General features: G+C 47.9%; 1 protein-coding gene across 2 annotated transcripts; it reads left to right on the top strand.

Moving 5' to 3' along the window:
* Positions 1 to 797: 797 nt before the first annotated feature.
* COQ8A (coenzyme Q8A) lies at positions 798 to 20,895 on the top strand. Of its 2 annotated transcripts, none has more exons than XM_053460638.1 (15): positions 798 to 905; positions 7,407 to 7,605; positions 7,697 to 8,089; positions 9,456 to 9,522; positions 10,751 to 10,831; positions 14,382 to 14,504; positions 16,203 to 16,288; positions 16,364 to 16,504; positions 16,618 to 16,699; positions 16,853 to 16,946; positions 17,080 to 17,221; positions 18,847 to 18,954; positions 19,211 to 19,276; positions 19,498 to 19,584; positions 20,076 to 20,895. In XM_053460638.1, exons 2-15 carry the CDS (start codon positions 7,429 to 7,431, stop codon positions 20,364 to 20,366), a joined length of 1,938 nt encoding a protein of 645 aa, XP_053316613.1. In that variant the 5' UTR covers positions 798 to 905; positions 7,407 to 7,428; the 3' UTR covers positions 20,367 to 20,895. The 2 variants fall into 2 exon arrangements, with proteins under 2 accessions (XP_053316613.1, XP_053316616.1); XM_053460641.1 differs by having other exon boundaries at positions 813 to 938; positions 7,420 to 7,605.
* The last annotated feature ends 385 nt before the right edge of the window (positions 20,896 to 21,280 follow it).

Here is a 21,280-nt window from a genome sequence, read left to right as displayed (position 1 = left end):
GTATTTCTATGCACATTGCACCGCAGCACAAAAATATAATAAAAAGAACAAAATGAAAAATATTTTTGAAAAATTAAATAAATTGGGTCGTTGTTCGGCTGTGGCTTCTACTGTCCATGAAAAATAGCAAAACATTTATTATTTTCCCCTATTTTAGGATTGGTTTTCACATATTATCAAAAAACAATTAGAAGAAGCAAAAAAAAGCATTGTGGTTTTAAGTAAAAATATGGTAAAAAAGGGTTAAATTATGAGGGGCCAACTCCAGTGAGCTTTAGTAGCCCTGTAAAATGCATACTTCAATCAGAAAGAGTTGTTGAAAGTACTCGATGGTTGAATTATTCATTATGCAGGGCCAGCTCAGCCCTTTTTCGCAGAGACATTTTGCCGCCCTAGAGAGTTCCCTCATAACGCATAATGTATTCAACGCGCTGACCCCCCTCCTCTCGGTGGTAGCTGCTGCAATGACCCCCCCCATTCCTCTCGGTGGTAGCTGCCGCCCCGACCCCCCCTCCACCAGAGCCCTCACAGCTTGTTGATGTTTTGAAGGACACACCTGGGAGTTCTACAGCTGCCGCTTTCCCATTGGTTGACACAACTTGTTGTTGAGTTCCTGTTGGCCCCGCCCAGCTTCTGGTCGGTGCTCGCGATTGGCTGAAATTCCAGGGTACGCTTCAGTCACGTTCTTCTTACTGCCAGACGCCTAGACCAATCAGAACGTGAATACAGACACAGGCCCGGGGAGCAAGCCAGTGAGAAAGGTAAAGATAGACAGGGGCGGGACTTGAGGGGGCTGGGATGCTGTGTGCGCGCTGCTGGTAAACAGTACGGACCTCGTGTTGGGTTTGGAAGCAGCAGGTTAGCGGAGCTCTGTGGTACGGGGAACCCGGAGCTGATAAGCGGAGGTAGGAGGCACTGTCCTTGGGGAGGTGTACTGGGTACGTCGCGGGGTGTCTCTGCTTTATACGGTACGCCTAGCTATGCCTCAGCGTGGGAGGCCGTAAGCCCTTGCAGCATCAATGCAGCATAACTGGGGAGCAATGGGTTAACCCATATGAGTTATTATATAAGGGCTTCCAGATATGCCGTGCTGCACGGACAGTCATGGGATTAAGGGGTTAATGGATGTAAACTATATATGTTAACGGTACAGCGCTGCCCACGCGCCACACGCTGGATACAGAAGGGTTAAAGGGCATTTATACATGTTTTTGGCACTGCTCTGGGATTTGTGACGAGGCCATAATCTAAAACTAGAGGGTTAGGGACTTAGATCTTATAAGAAGGTTTTACTTTACTGAGGGGGTGGTAGATAAGTGGAACAGCCACCCAGCCGATGTGGTAGAGGGTAATACAGCGAGGGGGTATTAAACATGCATGGGATAGATGTACGGCTCCTGAGTCTAAGACGAGACCAATGACTGATTCTATTGGTGGATCTGCATAATGTCTGTACTGTAGATGTTAAAGCTTTCTATAGAACTCTATGTAAGTCTCCTTATGTATTGATGCAGCTGCCATATGTTATAACAGCGCAGGCTGATTGGCTGTGATGGGATGTGGGGGCTGGGGGGTATAGAGCGGGTCCTGACGGCCTGTGGCAGAACGTGGCATCGCTTTACGTCGGCTTCCTTTTTGTGGACGGGATCTCTGCCTCTGTTTGTCGCTGCGGCTCTTTTGCCCCCTGCTAATCACACAGGCAGATGCGATTGCAGCTCGTATCCCTGCCATGTGTCTTGAGTGGCCAAGACTGTGACCTTGATAAGTTTAACCTCTACCTCCCAGAGGATTGCCAGGCGGAGGGGCAGAAACTGTTGGCGGTTAACTAACCCTTCGCCTGCCGGAGCGGACAGTAATGCATTCCTTTGCCCCCTAGTTAGTGTAATACATGGGCTATTTTCACCCCTCCATCCCCCACTCCAGCAGGCGAGGGGTTAAAAGGCACGGTGTACCTGTGATCCTCTTGAAGCTGACAGTGGCCGCAGATGCCCCGCCGGGGGGTGAATTACGTGGCCGGGAGAAGGTACTCCTGGGCTCGTTGGGGGTATTCTGCTGGCTCGAGCTGCTGCTATGGGGGCTCCCGGCTGTGAGTGATAGGAGCAGGACGTGGCCCTCGCACTGTTAACTCCCGTCCCGCCTGCTCGGTTATCGCGTTTGGCGGGTTGCCCTGTGGCTGGCAGAAGCCCCTGCATGTCGGGGCTTGCGGGGTATTTATCTTGCAGGCTTATCTGCTTTATTGAATGTATAGCGGCCGCGTTGTTAAATGCTCTTTGCGCAGCACAACAGTCTCTCTAACAAATGGTCGTTCTTATATTACGGGTATTGGCCAACTTTTCACTGAAAATGTAATTTTGTTGCCAATGAGTCTCTGCTGGGCGCTCGCCTAGTCCTTGGCAATGGACTACTACTTTTTGGCCAGTAAGCCACAGAACTAAACATAGAAACCAAAGTTTGAGGACGTTCGAAGCGGCTGGCTCTTCTTCTGCCTGCGTGTCCTCCCCTTGTTAGCGCCTGCCACCTCTGCTGATATACAGTTACATGCCTCCACAACTTTTATGTTTCATGTAAATCCTCCCGTTTTTAGGGATTATTTATTAATTCCGCGCGATAAAAGCCGTGAAGGCGACCGTTGCCCTTTTATGTATCGCTGGCAGCCGGCCAGACGATCCTCTGAAATCTGGCAAACGGGAAATAAAACTCATCAGAATGTCGTAACGGAGAGGAAAAAGAGGAATTGCCGCGGCTGGCAGCGTGACGTTAACCCTTTCACGGCCTGCGGCATTAATGCTGCTTGTTTCACGCGGATGCTGGGGGACTTAATTACACATTTTAATTGGATTAACAGAGTCTGCCGGCAGCTCGGCCCCTGTCTGGTCGCTCGGACTCAGACCTTAATCAGTCGTTGGTCTCGTCTTAGATTCAGGAGCCGTATGTCTATCCCATGCATGTGTAATTCCCCTCGCTGTATTACCCTCTACCCCTTCTGCTGGGAGGCTATTCCCCATAGCTACCACCCTCTCAGTTAGCTGATCCCCCTCCCCCTTCTGATTTACAGAAATGAATGATTAGTAAATCATATTCCCAAATTAGGGGGGCCATGGATTTTAGTCAATAAACAGCAGCTGCAGAACCTCTTGGGGATGCTCTGCGGGATCTTCTGATTGGCTCGCTGTAAAACCTCACCATGGTCCAAACCCAGAGAGCTTCTCCTGCATGAAGAGCTTGGCCGGCCCCGGATAATGTATCTCAAGTCTCCTCACCCTTTGAATTATCCATCATACAGGGCTAGCTCAGCCCTTCTTGCCAGAGAAACGTCCTGATGTTGGCCCTTCATGATGAATAGAGAAGTAGGAGTCCAAACCTCAACTCTCCATTTAGTGAATAAACCCCGTTGTCTGTCATCCACATCTTTCATGCTATAACCTCGGTGTTGCTACATAAGAGTAGAAGCGCTTCTCATAGTTAAAAGAAGACTTGTTGGCCCCTTTAGGATTTTTTCTTGTGCCCAAAATCCACATTCTGCAAGAAATAAGGGAAAAAAAAAAAAGTACTAAAACGTAAATAATAAAAACAAAAAACCTAGAGCGCAGTAGAGTAAAGTGCAATCTATTGGTTAATCGCTTCCTCGGAATGGATCACCTTATGTGACTCGCCATCTGTTTCATCTAAGATCTAGGAATGGATTTCTAAACTGGGACTCTTGGCAGCTATTCAGACATTTGGTTTAATTTCAATGTCTAAAAAAAAAAAAATGCAAAAATCCCCTAAAAATAATAAAAGCTTCTTTGTTAAAACCCCGTTTCTGGAGTTACTTCCAGATCTTGCCGTGTAGGAAGTTTTTTGCTGAATTGTAACTGTATCTAACGAGGCTCTCCAGATCCCGGCGTTACTTCGTTGCTGGTAATTAGAGCTGGAAGCAGTCTTGGCCGTGGTTTCTGGAGCTATAGTTGCCATTCAGTACCAGCAGTGGAGGGGGAAGTAGCCCTGTAACCACCACTCCTTAAATCAGTGTTCTGATCCCTTTGGATGCAGCTTTTTCTGCAACAGATTGGGCACGGTCTGCAGGATAAGTTAAATAAGAAATGTTATATATATTTTCTTTAATTTTATTATATAATTATTGTACATTCATTTTCCTTCCCAGGAAGTTGTGTTATCGAGGGTCAGGTATAGTCTCAAGGGCAACCGGTGGTCTTCAAGGTCACAAATGGGTTGGAAAGATTAACACCATAAATCGCCTGTGCGTTTCGCAAAGTAGGGGCGCCGTCCCTTTAAAGTGATCTGATTGTTGAGCCCAATTTCCAGATGTTTCCCTTTAAAGCATTTAAAAAAAAAAAAATAAAAATTCTGGCTAAAGCGCGTCCTTTCCCGGTAACGCGTAGATAGCCCTGGTGTGATGTCATTGGCGAGGGGCAGATTTAAGTGTGAATCGTTGGAATGCCGCGTTCTACCAAAACGTTCTCCACCGCTGCTCTGTAAATGTGTATAATATATCATAAAATTATATTTCTAATTGTATACGTAAAATCGCTGCGTTTCAATTCATAGGCATGATGTCATCAGGGTTCTAAGCGCATGGACTCACACGAGCACTGTCTGCGGGGAAACAATAGAATGGCTCAGTCTTAATAATCCAGCCTGACATGCTGGCTAATGACAGTCTATTGAGGGGCGGACTTCATTAGCATTGCCATAAAGCGTCAGCTCAGCTTTTAACCCTATAAGGGTGATTTTATTTCTCATGCGGCTGATATTTTTTGTGTTAAAAGCCCTTTCTTGGCCATTTTTTATTTTTATATAAATACGGTTCTTGTTTACAAACCATTGCACAATGACCTTGACTGACGAATCGTCCCCATACCTGTCCCCCGGCAGCTGCTTCTGTCACTTAATGAAATGCCGCATATGTCCCGTCTGTCCATGCGCAGCACTCGTGCTATCTGCCTGATCCGCTCTGCGATTCCCTGTCCCATCACATGCGGGGGGGGGGTTGTTACTCTGCGTTTGGCCGCCTTCCTATCTAACTTATTTCTGTAAACGAACATACAAGCCTTTATCGGGGTAATCCTGCTAAAAATGTATCTCACGATTCACCATAGAATTCTGAGCGGAAAAATGTGACAGATGCTTACGATTCTAAGTTTTACTTTAGAGAGAGGATGGTAGATAAGTGGAACAGTCTCCCAGCAGAGGTGGTAGACACTAAAACAGTGAGTTTATTTAAACAGGCATGGGATAGACATACAGCTCCTGAATCTAAGACGAGACCAACGACTGATTAAGGTTTGAGTCGTTACAGCAGGAGAAACGGGCGACGAGACGGGGGCCGATCTGCTGGCAGATTCTATAACTAAACCTGTAAACAGAATTTTAATAAAGCAAAATATTAAATATTGGAGTTAATAGGAGGAAAGTAACGCCTCGGTTATGAAGAGACGCTAAAGAAGTTGAGTTCTTTTGAGTTTTTTTTTTTTAAACAGTAAGAGCAGTAAAGATGTGGAATCAACTCCCCATAGAGGCTGTGATATCAGATCCAATAGATGTCTTTCATTATGGTCTGGAGAGTATATAATATGAGGAATGTACAGGATATAACGGGTTATAAGGACGGGATTAGTTATACGGCCGGAGAGTATATAATATATAATATGAGGAATGTACAGGATATAACGGGTTATAAGGACGGGATTGGTTATCCAGGCTGGGGGGGGGGTTATATGATATGTGTATGTGTGTGTGTGTATGTATGGGATATATCGGGTTATACGGAGTATATAATGTATATTAATGATGGGATTAATGATGGGATTAAATGTATATTAATGATGGGATTAGATGATTCGGTGGGAAATCAGAGGCTGTTTGATGGAAGTCGGGAAGGATTTTGTCCTCTTGTTGGTTGATCTGTGATTATTATATTGAGAGGGTTTCTCTTTCGCGTCTCGTTGAGATCTCGAGAGGCTCTTGTTGTTCCGTGGATACTCTGAGTTGATGCTCCTTTAGTGTAATGAGGTCTCTGGAGTCCGGGTTTCTCGTATTTCCCCGTTTAATAAACCAGCCCGGCACTCGGCTTCGTCATTCGACGTCCTCTTCGTCGCTCGCCTCTCGTATGATGTTTTGTTTGAGTTCTGCTCTCTGTAGAAATGTCGAGCGGTCCCGTCGTGTCTGAATTAACAAGGAATCTTCCCAAGGATGTTATTAACGCCATCCCGCCACTCACCCCGTTGGGCTGTATATCGGGGGGGGGTCTTTGGAGTGACTTATTTATTAAAGCTGGTTACATAAATCGGTATGAAAGACGGTTTCGTTCTTCCATTCAGGCTGTTTGTCGTTACAGATTACAGTAGAGCCGCCGTCCATTGTTCGTCTTGAAGCTGCAGCCCTGATTCCCATTCAGAGAAACATAGAATATTACAGCAGGTCGGCCCTATCTGGCCCCGTCTGGTTGCCCGTTTCTCCTGCTGTAAAGACTTAAGCCTTAATCAGTCGTTGGTCTCGTCTTAGATTCAGGAGCCGTATGTCTATCCCATGCATGTTTAATACCCTCACTGTATTACCCTCTACCACTTCTGCTGGGAGGCTCTTCCACTTATCTACCACTCTATCACTAAAGCAAAACTTGTTAAGGTTTGAGAACTGTTACTTCTACACAGGTTTTTATCGGAAATATTCTGGTTTGCCCCTAGCACTTCCAAAGGGGATGGGGGGGGTCAAAAAGGACTAGGGGCAGGGGTACTAGTTACTAGTTTGTTTTAATTGGGTGTTTTTGCTGTGATGTCACTTTGTGCACCAAGTGAGAGGTAGTAATAACATTTTCGGCACCTTATGGAGGGGTGGGGGGGGTCTTGTTACATTTATTCATGGAGCGTCAGCGGATGAACTGACGACAATAAGATTAACGCAGGAGGAAGAAAGCCCTGCGCTTGCAAGTCTACAATCTCCACGACTCTTGCTGTGTGTTTGTGTTAGTGGGGAGAGGGTGTGAGTGTGTTTGGTGTGTTAGTGGGGAGAGGGTGTGAGTGTGTTTGGTGTGTTAGTGGGGAGAGGGTGTGAGTGTGTTTGGTGTGTTAGTGGGGAGAGGGTGTGAGTGTTCGGTGTTTTGTATCGGGAATGTACAATGTGTTGAGAGGGTTGTCTATAAGGCTCTATGCGGCTGATGTCCTCTATAGGAGGATGCAATGACTTCAGGATATTTAAAGGGACGCTCCAGCCATCGTGTTAATGCATATAATAGCTGCTGTCCCTTTAAATTTAGTACTTACTACATCCCTGGTGCTCGTTACTTAAGTTTTCCCGAACCGTTTGCCCGTTCCCGTTTGCCGTGCCGTTATGCCTTCTGACTTTCCAGTGATGGACCTCGTGTGTCCAGCTCAGAGTAGTGTCTGACCGGTGTTGCCTCCCTGCAGGTGTGGCTAGCAGTGACCGATCATGGCTGCCGATGCCATCAAGGTGATGCGAGGGCTGGCCAAGCTCAGCAAGGCCATACTGGAGGTGCAGACGGGACAGCTGCGCCAGGCGGTGGTTGGCGGAGATGCCCCTGCCTTCGCCAAGAGTTGGCAGGTGGCGGTGGAGGAACGTTTCAGCGCGGCTATGGGAAAGATGCAGGTGAGGGTACTGTTTTTTTCTTTTCTAAAACTAAGTGAATTTGATGATTTTGAGGCGGAGGTGACTTACAGCTTCTGATATCCCTCTCCAGGAACTTGGCAAGCAGCAGGAGAACATCGCTGGGCACGATGTTACTATGGAGTACAACTTTCCGGGGCCGGCCTCGGAGATCGCCGGCATGGAGTATTCCCCGTCTTCCAGCCAAAGCCGCGATGTCTACCAAACGGAAGCGGAATCAGGGATCCGGAATACAGACAGCACCCAGGGCCAAGCGGACTATTCCTTCCGACCCGACCGGTCGTCCCGGGTGGAAAGCGGGGCTTTATTTGGAAGCGTTAAGGGCAGCGCTGGTGCTTTCGGAGCTTCAGGCCAAAGAAGGACCTTCCACCAGGACCACTCGTCGGTGACCGGGCTGACGGCAGAGGACATCGAGAAAGCCAGGGAGGCCAAGAATAACCCCGAGCACAAACCTCACAAGCAGGTGGTGAGTACCTTTATTCACTAAACCAACTAACTAGTCATTATGTATCTCAGCCTCTCTTGCAGGCATCTCCAGGGTTAACTTTCAGCGGCCGGGGGCTCCCAGGTCCTAGCCGCGTTTAGCCGGCCGTATTGCTTAGCTGGTATTTATTTTGTGTCTGAGCTCGGTCGCTCTGTAGCTAAACCCCTCTACGTGCGGTGAAGATCGCGCTGTCTGTAAAGCACGATGAGTCTTTGGAAGGCTCGCCTGCCGTGTGCCTGCCTGCACGTCCGCTGGCCGCATCGCTTCCGTCTGCGGCGTTAGACACGCCGTAAAAGCCGGGGAGACGTGAATCAGCTCTCGCGTATGGAGGTGCCCCAGCCTCCCTCGGATTAACCTGCCAAAAAAATCTCCAGCCCCAGCGTCGCTAATCCCGTTGGAATTCTTTCCCGTATATTCCGCTCCTTAAACATCGCAATTAAGTATGAATAGCGCGAGTTTATGAGGTGTGATTGGAGAGTATTTTATTCCCCCCCCGTGTGTTATTTACCCAATTTAATTTATAAACACATTATCTGGGATTATAGAGCAGTAGAACCCTGCGATACCCTCATACCCAGCAAACATTCTGACCTCCTAGAAAAGAGGGGCATCAGGGGAGGAAAAGGGGATAGAAATCCTGAGGAGGGACTGTGCTTTATCTACAGGGACACTTGGGAGGTAAACCTGTAATAAGGCGATATCTGTCTCTTGTATCTCGTGAAAACGTGAGGTTATGTAGGGGATGTTCCGTGTGCGATTAACCCCGTGCTACAGAAGAGCAGCTTTTATTAAATTCTGCTCATTCCTCCCTAAAGTTGTTAGAGCCGGTAGGGGGTGTGCAGCTTGATGGGGAGGAATAATCAAATACCGAATAGATAATATGGCATACAGAAAACATGTATTACCTTGCCTCCCTGGCTGCTGTGATTTGAGTATTTTGGGTCAGGGCCAAAACATCGTTTAATTATCATTCCACGCATTTCCTTATCCTCACCAGACCTATATGGGGGCAACAGGGGGGGAGATGTTGCGCAATAGGAATTCTTTACCACTCTGGCTGTTAAATTTCCCTTTTTTTTAATTATTTTTTTTTAAACATATAATTTCAACCCCCCCCCCCTCTGCTGGCTGATGCTTCTACCAGAAAAAAAAAAGGGAATTTAAATATTTTGCCATCTCTTTATTGTGGTTTAAGAGCAAGGAACCCTTTGCCTGGAATTATTTATGGGGCCAAAGAATTGGAGAGACGGTGAATATACAGATTGAAACTGACTTCTGGTAAAGGTTTCTCATTTGTCTGATTTTTAGCGTGATTGATTGGATGCTGATGTAACTTCATGTCTTTCAGCTCAGCGAACGTGCGCGCGAGAGGAAAGTCCCCGTGACACGGATCGGAAGACTGGCCAACTTCGGAGGTAACTCCTGATTAGTAGCCGTTTCATCTAGGAACAAAACCTCAAATTCTCATACGGAGATCGCATGCACCGGATCCCCGCGGGCCGAGTAACCAGAGCTCGCCGGACAATCGCGTCTTTGTTAAATGCTGGCGTTCTGTGACTGCGGCTCTGTCTGTAGGAACCAAACTTCCTTTAGTAGCTTTTCGATTATATTATATATATATATATTATATATATAATGTATGCTTTTTTTTTTCTGCTATTAAATCACATTTTATGTCTTTGGATTTTTGGTGGGATTTATCGGGAAAGTATTCACGTGGATTATAACAGCGCTGCTTTGTTTATGCTAATGGATACATTGTATCCGTAACCCTTTCTCTATATACGTGATATTCCTACACTGTGTTCTGTGAGAGTCATACGACCTGGGCTTTCCATGTTGGCTGTGTGATAAAGAATGGCCTGGCGGGGGGGGGGGCATTTTGGGCAGGCTGAGGGTTGCTTCCAGTTGCAGGGGCAGCAGCGATGTAGGGTTAGTTAAGCGAGAGATCTCGTTCCAGCAGATCGTCCTCAGCGTTAGCTCGCTGGCGTGTTAGGAGTTAAGTTTCGGACACATCGATGATGTTTTGCGTTCTGGTTTCTGGTTCTCTGGCTGATCATTAATTAATGGCGCTTTTGTTTGCGGCCGGTTTCACTGTCCGGGTTCCAGGATTTAATTACTCTGTTTTTCTCATTAAGGATTGTTAAGCTGTTCTATGTTCTTTTAGCGCTCGCTCGCATCATCGCTCTCCAGCGGCCGTGTGAATTCAATGATATCGCTTTATTAAAGGGCTCCTCTGCTTGTGGGGTTTAAGTTAACGCTGGTGTTTTTATAAAGCCCCCGGATGGGGTACGGAGCGGATTATTGTGATCTTGGCTACTTTTTTCTTTATATACAAATGTCAAGTTGCAAGTAAGCGACAACGGGTGATGTCATCGGCTCTCGGGGGTCCTTAAACAAAAGAATTTAGGTTTCCCAGATAATTGAAACCATCCGGCCCCCGTCTGGTCACCCGTTGTGCTGTAAAGACTCAAACCTTAATCAGCCGTTGGTCTCGTCCTAGATTCAGGAGCCGTATGTCTATCCCACGCGTGTGTAATTCCCCTTGCTGTATTAACCTCTACCACTTCTGCTGAGCTGCTGTTCTACTTATCCACCACCCTCTCAGTAAAGTAAAACCGGATGTAAATTTTCTTAATGCAGGTCTGGCTGTTGGTCTGGGGATCGGCGCGTTGGCCGAAGTTGCGAAGAAAAGCCTGAGCCTAAAGTCGGAGAACGCGGATGGTAAGTGACCTCTCGTGAGCCGCTATGCATCCGGCCTTGTGATTGGTTGGTCAGGAGATTATAGAACACTCACAATTATATAGTGCCCTCATATTCAGCAGCGCTGTACAAATCACCCAGATGCCACTTGATTCGCATCACAGGAGGGTCACCGTGGATGAACGCGGCCTTAATCTTGCTGCGGCCCCTAGAAAGCAGCCTGGTGGGAAATACCGATGCGTTACTTTGTAGCAGAAACATCATGAACGTGTCCGGGGTCTTGGGGGTGATAAAGAGCTGTTGGAACATGGGAGTGATAAAGGGGTCTCTGTACGCCTATGAAGAGATTCCATAAAAAATCAGCCGTTTCCAGCTACAATGGTCATTTTTAACATTAACCCCGTTAAAACCAGGTATAGAGGAGTTATTTTGTTACAATAAGCATCGCAATTGCCTTGCTGCCGTGTAATGCAGTTAAACGTTTATTCCCCGGGTAGTTTGAGGACGCCGGTAAAAGTTTAAAACCAGCGTTTGATTCTCTCCTGCTACCCGAGTTGCCAGGGCACAGATTTTAAGGATCCTTTTTTTAAGTCTCTCTCCCAAGCCAAGCTCCCCAAACTACGCCTGCTTTATGTTTCCAGGTCTGGGTTACGTTTATATAGCTCCAGCAGTTTCCGTAGCGCTGTTCCAATAGGGGACGGTGGAAATACTTAGACAATTTAAAATGACAATAAGATTAGCAAACGTTAAGACCTACTGGGACAGAAGGAGAAGAGGAGCCCTGATCCCGTGAGCTTACAATCTACTTCAGCACTTAGGGGGCTTTTAAATCTGTGAGGTTTTTTCTTTTTAAAGTTTGCTGTAAATCCTCATCTACTTTAAAACCTTTCTGGCCTGGGGATTTTTCTGTTAAGTCATCACGTTTTCCTTTTCTTGGACCGCGCTGCAGATTCCTGACTCCGTTACAGTGTAACCCTCGAAGAAACCTCACGAGGTTGCGCAATCTTTGGTGTTTTCGTGGTTTTCTTGCCAACTTTCCCTGCCCCGGCCACTCCTTACGGCTGACATTATAAATGCTGCTGCTTGATCTCTCTCTCTCTGTCGCTGGATTAAATCCCTTGTTTTGTACGGATGCCCCACCTTCCTGCGCAGAAACCTGCATTTATAAATAAATATAGAAATAAAATAGTAACTCTAATAATAATTTGAGGGATAAGATGGTTGGGAGTTGAAACTTTGTGGCGTTTCTCTTAAAGGAACGGACCTCTGGGTTAATGTGCAAACCCCCCCCCCCCCGGTGGGCCGAATACAGGGGCAATTCCCAGACAGCCAGTCACTCTGTGCTCACGCCAGGTTTGTGATGTCAGCGCTGCGGACTATGATGGCGCTATGAATCAATAAGAAAACGGCCAGATTGGATACCCTTCTTTTATACAAACAATCGGACTGCTCGCTTTACCCATCACCCCTAGAAGAAAGGCCTTGCCACTAAGTAGTGCGTCACAAAGTGCCGCTGCCCCCTCCAAGATATAATATAATATAATATACTCATGCTTGTGTATGTCTGGTAGGAGATGCCATTAAAGCCTCGTGCCCCCGGAACACTTTACTGCCCCCGTTTAACCCTTAGCACTATTTTGTTGACGTCCAGGGAGTTGATTTGGCCCCCGCCGGCCCTCCCGCCTCGTTGCTGTGTGTTTAGGGAGCGACTTGTTGCCTCCGTAACTTTGAATCACCTCAGAAGGGGGGGGGCAGCTGGCGCAGCGGGGCTGAATTCATTAAACTCGCACAATGCCCGTTTTTTGGCACAAACAGGGGCTCGGTATTTGGCACCCGGCGTCCTTACCTGGCGCCTCCTCGCTCTTTAAAGGGTAAACATCGTAAAACATTCTGGTAATCTTTGTAGCATTGACCTGCGCCCTCTCGGGTGTATAAAGCTCCGTCCCTTATATCAGTGGGGCAGATCTATAGTTGGGGTAAATAATTTGCACAGAGAATGAGGTTTTATGGAGCCGGTGAAGAGAATCTCCCGACCCCGTGTCCTGTGAGTCTAGTAGACGAGGGGGAGAGGCGGGAGGGCATTTATATTACACACTAAATGTTTATTGTAAGGTAACTGGACCATCGTGTGCTTTAATGTTGAGGGCTGCTGGGGCCCTTTAAGGACCCCCTCTATATCCAGGAGTTTCAGGGTTAATCGGAAACTCATTGTTCACAAGCTGCCCCCGGAGGCCCTTCCCTCCTAGTTAGAAGCGGGGTCTCTGCTGAAAGGGTTAACGGATACTGTTTGCAGACGGATCCCGTAGAGCATCGTTGTATCCGTGCGTTCTAGTTAATACGCCTTCTAGATTGTAAGCTCCTGTGCGGAGGGCCCTTCTCATCTGTTTCTGGAAGTCAAATTGTGATATACTACGTAGGTCCTAACATAATATAATAATAATAATAATTAATAATACGCTCCCGGGCGGATACTCGCTATCGTTTATAAACGCCGCTAATATATTTGGATATATTTGGTCGGTTGCTATCCGGTCGTCGTGTGCGTAAATAGAAACCCTCCGCGTTCTAAGTGATCTCGGAATAAATCTATACCCTCCCCCGGCCCCCGCGTTCAGGATTCATGGCTATTAATGAGATCTGATTTTGTTCGGGTCGCCCTCAGAGCTATTTTTATTTTGGTTTTAGTTTTATGACTTCGCGGCGGAGGAAAGTTTCGTCACGTTTTCTGCTGCCGCAGCCACTTGTTTATTAACAAATAGAATGACTCCGGTTACAAATGTCACCCCTGCTGTCATCGGGGGGGGGGGGGGGGCGCGTGTTGTGGAAATATCTGTAAAGTACTTTGTGCTACTTCCAGCAGATCGGCCCCATCGGCCCCCGTCTCGTCGCCCGTTTCTCCTGCTGTAAAGATTCAAACCTTAATCAGTCGTTGGTCTCGCCTTAGATTCAGGAGCCGTATGCCTGTCCCATGCATGTTTAATACCCTCACTGTATTACCCGCTACCACTTCTGCTGGGAGGCTGCTCTACTTATCTACCACCCTCTTGGTAAAATAAAAATCTCTTCCATTCCATCTGGTCCTCTAGTTTTAGGTCACGGCCTCTTGTTTTAACGTTTCTCCATCTTTCACCATCAGACATGTGATAAGAGACTGACGTTCTAATAAACTCTTATAGAAGCCACGCGCTTTATCGAGAATACGCAGAAACACGCAGAGAGCCGCCCGCTATTGCATCTGTTGCGCAACGCCATTAATCTCTAGATCGTAAGCCTGCGGGCCGAGCCCTCTTTACCCAACGTCTCGGGTCTAGTTTTGTCAGACCTTTTAAATGTGTGAACTTTAAGAGGTGCGGTGGACATTGTGTGTGTGTGTGTGTGTGTGTGTGTATAAACATTTATTTATTATTATTATTAGATTTTTATTTTAAATCTTATTTAATTAAGATTTAAAATTTCTTCATTTTCAAATGTAAATCATATTTATTTAAAATATTATGTTTTAAATTTTTTTAAATCTTTATTCTTATTTGCTTTTCCGTTGAGAATTTGTATTTTTTTGGCTGTTTTTTAGGTAAGAAATCCGTTATGGACTCCAGCCCCTTCCTGTCGGAAGCGAACGCAGAGAGGATAGTGAGGACTCTGTGCAAGGTCCGGGGGGCCGCTCTGAAACTGGGCCAGATGCTGAGCATTCAAGGTAGGCCCGAGACGCCCGCTCCTAATGGCCCCAGCGCCGTGTTATTACGCATGTGCAGCGGCGTGCTGATCTCTTGCGGAATACATGGGTTAGAACATCCAAAGGGCCCGCCCACTCAGCGTCATGTGACGTGCTAGTAATGCAATTACTAATCTAGGCAAAAATCTTTGGGGGGGGGCTAAAATACTGAATGTTGGATTCGCATTAAAGGTGCTGTTCCACTCAAATTGCGATCTCCGCAACAGCCTTTCTGGGCCTGGTTTAACCCCTTGGCAGCCCACATGCAAGTGATCTGCTTAGTGTTGACTGCGTGACGGGAGTTGCGGTTCCGAGGCACATGCAGGGCTGCTGTTTAGCGACCCCCCCCCCTACATTTCTGCCCCTCGTCGGAGGTTATGGCCGCCGGCTGCCCATTGATGAGTCTGTCGGCGGCGCACATGCTGTACCCTGCAGGAATGCACAGACTACTGCCAGCTAAAGTGTTATCGCCAACCAGAGCCTCATAATCACCGCTCTCCAGCAGAGCAAAGTGACCTCCTGCGTGCTTTATTTTTATATTTCCTCCCCGGTCGATTGTGCAGCGCCGTCCCAGTGAACGCAAACAAAGCTTTAAGGTGGTGTCACAAAGTAGAAACATAGAACCTGCCGGCAGATCGGCGCCATCTGCCTATCCCATGCATGTTTAAATATTAGCCTCTACCACCTCTGCTGGGTGACTGTTTCATTTATCTGCCACAAATACCCTTGGCAGCGTTTAAACATCATCTCTACCAATGTTCCAATGAGAGGAGTTTTCTCACTTTAGCCTCGGCTCGCTGAGTAAAGTCACAGATGTGCACGAGGGGTTAACACCAGGAGTCTTGTGCCTTTTAATCTTCGGCCATGCGCGGCCGCAGGGATCCGTATCTTTCCATAGCCGTGGGGGAGGCTGCCAGTTCTGTGTTCTAAATACACCCCGGGCTAAACATTGCCGGTATTAACCAGAGCGCAGGGACTTCTGGGTAAGATTTATGCCGGCTACAAAGGGCTCGTTGATCTGAGCGCGGGGCGGCGGATCCCGTCGGGTTGCTTCACCGTGACGGTTTGTTGCCCAACAAAACTCCCTGTTGGGGTTGATACGGCCAAAAAAATGACTCTGCTTTGTGTTCCGATAATGATTATTTTGTTTAATGTAACTTTTATTCTGTGTTCTAAACAGAATTCCCAGGCGCGTCTCTTAACCCCTTAAGGGCAATGGGCGGTCCCTAAACCCATTGAAAACAATGCATTTTGAACACGTACATGTATGGGCTTTGTCATTAAGGGGTTAAAGGTGCCGCCCCACTTCCACAAAGCGCTCACTCGGCTCCCCGGAATAATAAACCTTCGCAGATCTGTTCATCGCATTAATACAAGCCTCTCGGTGTCTTCTCTGTGTCTTCTCTGTCTCTTCTCTGTCACATGACAATTAAGTGTTCCCAGCAAAAAATGTACAAATGAGGCTGAGTTAACATTATTTTTGTAATTTTTTAATTATTTCTCCAGGGGGTCTGGGTGTTTGGTCGGCACCACGAATGATGTTTCTAATGCGGCATTTGGTTAGAAAAATGTTAAAAGCTGGTCGTTTTGCATCTTATTCACTAAACCCAGCGTCGGCGGTGTACGTATAAAGGGCCGTTTGGCGTGTATATTAACCATTTAACCCCTAAATTCTTTCAGACGACGCGTTCATCAACCCGCAGCTGCAGAAGGTGTTTGAGCGAGTGCGTCAGAGCGCGGACTTCATGCCCATAAAGCAGATGATGGTGAGTATGAGAGCTCGCTCGTACTCGCGGAGCGCGGCGGCGGCCCTCGGGTTCTAACGCGTCCGTTTATTGCAGAAAACGTTAAATGCGGATCTGGGCCCCAACTGGAGGGAGAAGCTGGAGTTCTTCGAGGAGCGGCCGTTTGCCGCGGCGTCCATCGGCCAGGTCCACCTGGCCCGGCTCAAAGACGGCAGAGAGGTGGCCATGAAGATCCAGGTGCGTCCAAACTCTGTTACCGTGACGACAAAATGCGGGACACTCGTGTCGCCAACGTGGAACCGGAAGGGGCTTCCTTGTTGACTTCTCCGGCTTTTTCTCTTTTATTGTAGTATCCCGGGGTAGCTCAGAGCATCAACAGCGACGTCAACAACCTCATGACGGTTCTGAATATGAGCAACGCTCTTCCTGAAGGTACATCTTTATTGTCATTTTACATTTTTTTGTCCCAATTTCCTGCGTTTGGCCCCCAGGTCCGGACGCTGCTGCCTGGGAGTCCTGCGCTGCTCGTACGGCGGCCCCCCGGCAGCCTGCGACCTGTCGGCTGATAGCGTCCCTGTTTCCTAGGTCTGTTTCCCGAGCATCTGATTGAAGTCCTGAGCAGGGAGCTGGCCCTGGAGTGCGACTACAAGCGGGAAGCCGCGTGCGCTAAAAGATTCAAGTACGTGTTTCTGTATTTTCTCTGCTTTTTTGGTGGTGGTGAAGCCGTCGTAAATCCGTACCAGGTGAACAGGTGTGTTAACGGAGGGCGTTCCTCGCGGGTCCCTCACCCTCTCGCCTTCCTCTCCCCCCAGGGAGCTGCTGAACGACCACCCGTTCTTCTACGTCCCGGCCGTGGTGGACGAGCTGTGCAGCGAGCACGTCCTCACCACCGAGCTGGTCTCCGGCTTCCCTCTGGATCAGGCCGAGGATCTCAACCAGGAAACGCGCAACGAGGTTATTATTTGCTTTGTGTAACTGCATTGTACTCTCCGGTAGGACACGCAACGCACACGTCTGTAAAGCCACACGTTACCGTTCCCAATGCTCTGAAAACATAACGACTCCTAGCGACCGGGGTACCGCTACAATGTAACACCCGATACAGCCGTTCCTGACGCTGCCGCTCTGCCGGGGTTGAATCATCTCTTTGTAATGTGTATTCCGATCCCGTCTGTGTGCACGCGCGTCCCGACCGCAGACCGGGCAGTAGTTGGATAATATTGGGGGGGGGTCTGAGGCATTTTGGGTACCGAGATTGTCTGTTGGTAGACCAAGTTGCTTTTGGAACATAGTATATACTGTGTCCCGTTCAGCGAGGGTTTCAGGGGAGACTTCCTGGTGCGGGCGGTGGTACCGGTTAGGGCACGGTCTGCTGAATAAGGAGGCACCTGCTGAATTCTTGCTTACAAAATTCTAAATGTTTTTGGATACAGACAGACAGACGGCCGTGTATCGTGAATGCTTCAGGTAGCGATGGGTGCCCGGTTCACTCGCGTGGCTACCAACCTGTTTTTATGTCCTGGGTGCTGGCATGGAGCCGGTTAATGCTTGTAAGCGGCAGGGCCGGTTCCTCCATGATTTTGACCTTATTTTTTGTTTTTGATACGGCGAGTGCGACGTTCCGCTGACCTTCAGTCGTTCTCTGAGTGCGGGGAACGTGGCAGTTGTCTGACACATCCAAGTTACAGCTGGTGTCCTGGACCTGCGCCACACGCTGCCTTCGCTCGGCGTAACCGTTCAAAAATAACCTCCCAGCGCTTTCTATGCGGTACAAGGGTCTCGGAAAGTTACCGGCCATAAACAAGTGGGGGAGGGGGGCATCTGCAAGACGGGGCTGGATACGCCGAGAACCGTGCGGATCAACTGGATTCCTGATTTCAACAAAGATTAATTTATGCCTAATTGCTAATCCTCCTATATATAGACGCGTGTCTTGTGGACATGGTGTGTGTGCATGCGCGCGTTCGCACTCTAAGGGTACCCAATACAATATATACTGGGGTTTGGGCTTACCACCAAAAGCCTGTGAGTTCTGGCCATATTAATATTTATAAAGCCCCTTGGTAGATTATAGACACCCCCCCCCGGTGATTATATTGCTTCCGCATTCTGCAAGGTTCCGTTTATTTAAACCTCTCCGCTCCGTCCGATATACGCTGCGCTGGTTTTGGGTCAACTGGGTCTCTGATCAGCTCTGATGCTGCCAAAAAGTCCCAAAAACACCCAACGGTCTCGTATTTCCCTGAGCAGCAGTCACTAGATTACCGGAATGATCCATCTCCCCGTCTCGCTCCGCTAAGTGAATAATCCCCTTTTATCCGGACCACCTCGTTCTCCGTTTGGTTTTGCGTTGGCTGCTCGATTTTCACAATAACAGAATTGATCGGGCGCGTTCTCTGTGTTCTCCTGACGTTACGTTCTCTGTGTTCTCCTGACGTTACGTTCTCGGTGTTCTCCTGACGTTCTCGGTGTTCTCCTGACGTTACGTTCTCGGTGTTCTCCTGACGTTCTTGGTGTTCTCCTGACGTTACGTTCTCTGTTCTCTATGTTCTTCTGACGTTCTAATCGCTGTCTCGCAGATCTGCTCCAACATCCTCCTCTTGTGTCTACGGGAATTGTTCGAGTTCCGCTTCATGCAGACCGACCCCAACTGGTCCAACTTCTTCTATGACCCCCAGCTGAAGAAGGTAACAATATTCAGTACTCTCAGCCGACAGCTGGGCTGCGCATGACTACTCCTCCCGCGTCTCCTTCACTGGATACCAGTTCGGCCCCCAGGCCCCAAACTTGATCGTGTTTGATTTTCACAGATCTGAGCCCAAAACTTCCTTGGCTGGAAAGGGATTTAAACAAAATATGATACAACAGCTCTGTTTGTTCTAGAACCCTGATGCAGACCCGTTTCCAGGGCTCTCTGATTATTCCTCCCCTTGGTCTTTTTAGGTGGCCTTATTGGACTTCGGAGCAACGAGAGGCTTTGATGAGCAGTTCACAGACCTGTATATAGAGGTGAGAGGCGGACTATCCGGAGACCGGTGAATAATAATATTCAGTATATTAACTGACACCCCCCCTCCGCATGACATCATGGTGTCACTCAGCACTTGGGCTCCGCCCAGTGAACGGCGTGCTGTAAGCAGAGACCTATTAGGATTGTGAAAACGCAAAAGCTCATTTTGCCCCAATTATGTTTTGTTTTTTTGTTCTCTATTTATATTTCTTTCCCGCAGATAATCAAGGCGGCCGCTGACAAAGACAGAGAGACGCTCTTAAGGAAGTCCGTGGAGATGAAGTTTCTCACCGGCTATGAATCCAAGGTGAATAATTTTTTATATTTGTTCCCGTCTACAGTCCTGCCGCTGCGAGCATGTCGGGTGCTATTAACAGAAACCTCCAGAAAACTCAATAATAGGAAGTGTGGGGACTTTCTCTTGACTGGCAGCGCTTTGGTGTCCATTTACTAAAGGGAGAGTTGTGGTTTTTAACTTTTTTATTCATTATGAAGGGCCAACACGGACTTGTCTCTCCAACAAGAAGGGCTGAGCTGGCCCTGTATAATGCGTACTTTAATAGGTGAGGAGACCGCTTTACCTATACATTATGCAAGGTCGCCCCGTCTCTTCGTGGAGTTGGCCCTTCATAATATGGAGTCAACTCTCCCATAGATCGCTTTGTTATAAAGCACCCTCCCTGGCAGCCGGTGTTTGCCAGACGGCCATGCTTGCTGGAGATGCCGGTTAATTACTATAACGGGTACAATTAACCCCTCACATGCACAATATCCATATGTCTTTTATGTGCCCCCCAGACGATGGAGAACGCCCACTTGGATGCCGTTTTGATCCTGGGCGAGGCTTTCTGTTCCGACACGCCGTTTGACTTTGGCTCTCAGAGCACCACCGAGCGGATCCACCGGCTGATCCCGGTCATGTTAAAGCACCGGCTCATCCCGCCGCCAGAGGAAACCTATTCCCTGCACCGCAAGATGGGGGGGTCCTTCCTGATCTGCTCCAAGCTGAAGGCGAGCATCCCCTGCAAGGACATGTTCGAGGAGACCTACAGGAATTACTGGAGCGGAAGGGAGGACAAAAGAAAATAAGCGGTCGGATGGCTGCCGGTCGTACTCCCTCCTGTCCACAAATCCTAAAGAAAAGGTGTTTTTAAAAACTCTGCGGAAGGAAGCGCGAGCCTCGCTGGTGAAGAAAATACCCCTTTTTTTTCTGGTTTGTTACCCCCCTCCCCCCAAGTGACTTTTCTTTCCGCTGGAGGGCTAAACGGACAGGACTGTAAATCGTAAGTGAAACCCGGGGGTCCTTGGAAGTTCTGAAGACTGTAAAACTGGTTGAAATCCGTACAAATCAGGAAAAATTGAATCTTCCATAAGGAAATAGGATTGTACCGGAGAGATGGAAGCTCTAGAAATTATTTCCTCGTAAGCTGCTGCCGCCGCGATGTAATCTTGCTTCATGTGCCCCGTTTTTTTTTTTCCCCCCCGTTTTCTCCCCTCGTTTTCTTGCTATTACGTAAAATGGAATGCTTTTTTGTACTGTGAAACGGAATTTGTAATGAATTACCAGACTAATGGCGGCGGGTCCTAGAATAAAGTGCGTAATAAACAATTAAGAGATCTTTGGTTTGGAAGCAAGAATGCTTTAATGTCGCTTTATTAAGAGAGCGTCGCTACTTACTCCTGCTTTAAATAAGAAGCTCTTCCTGATGGACCCAGCGGCAGACCCTTTCCGGAACGGGTGGTCCGTCATCTGGACTTTTTTTAAAACGCAGCCATTATTCTACACACAGGCACACAGGGCCGGGATCATGTGACCAGAAAAAAGTTTGGTTCCAAAAATACTTTAAATGACTATAATCCATTCTCTCCGCTGGCCCTGTACATTAACACAAGGAGAGCGTTCTGCTCGCTCTATGGAGCCATTGTTTGTTGGCTCTTCCGAGTTAGGGCGCCATATTGTTTTCTAGTGCTTGGTGGTAGGCGCTGCTTTGGGTGTAATAATG

Source organism: Spea bombifrons, chromosome 3 (assembly GCF_027358695.1).
Source record: "Spea bombifrons isolate aSpeBom1 chromosome 3, aSpeBom1.2.pri, whole genome shotgun sequence".
Classification (NCBI taxonomy): Eukaryota; Metazoa; Chordata; class Amphibia; order Anura; family Pelobatidae; genus Spea; species Spea bombifrons.
The sequence above is the reverse complement of the archived record's forward strand: the minus strand, read 5'-3'. Positions and strand labels throughout refer to the sequence as shown.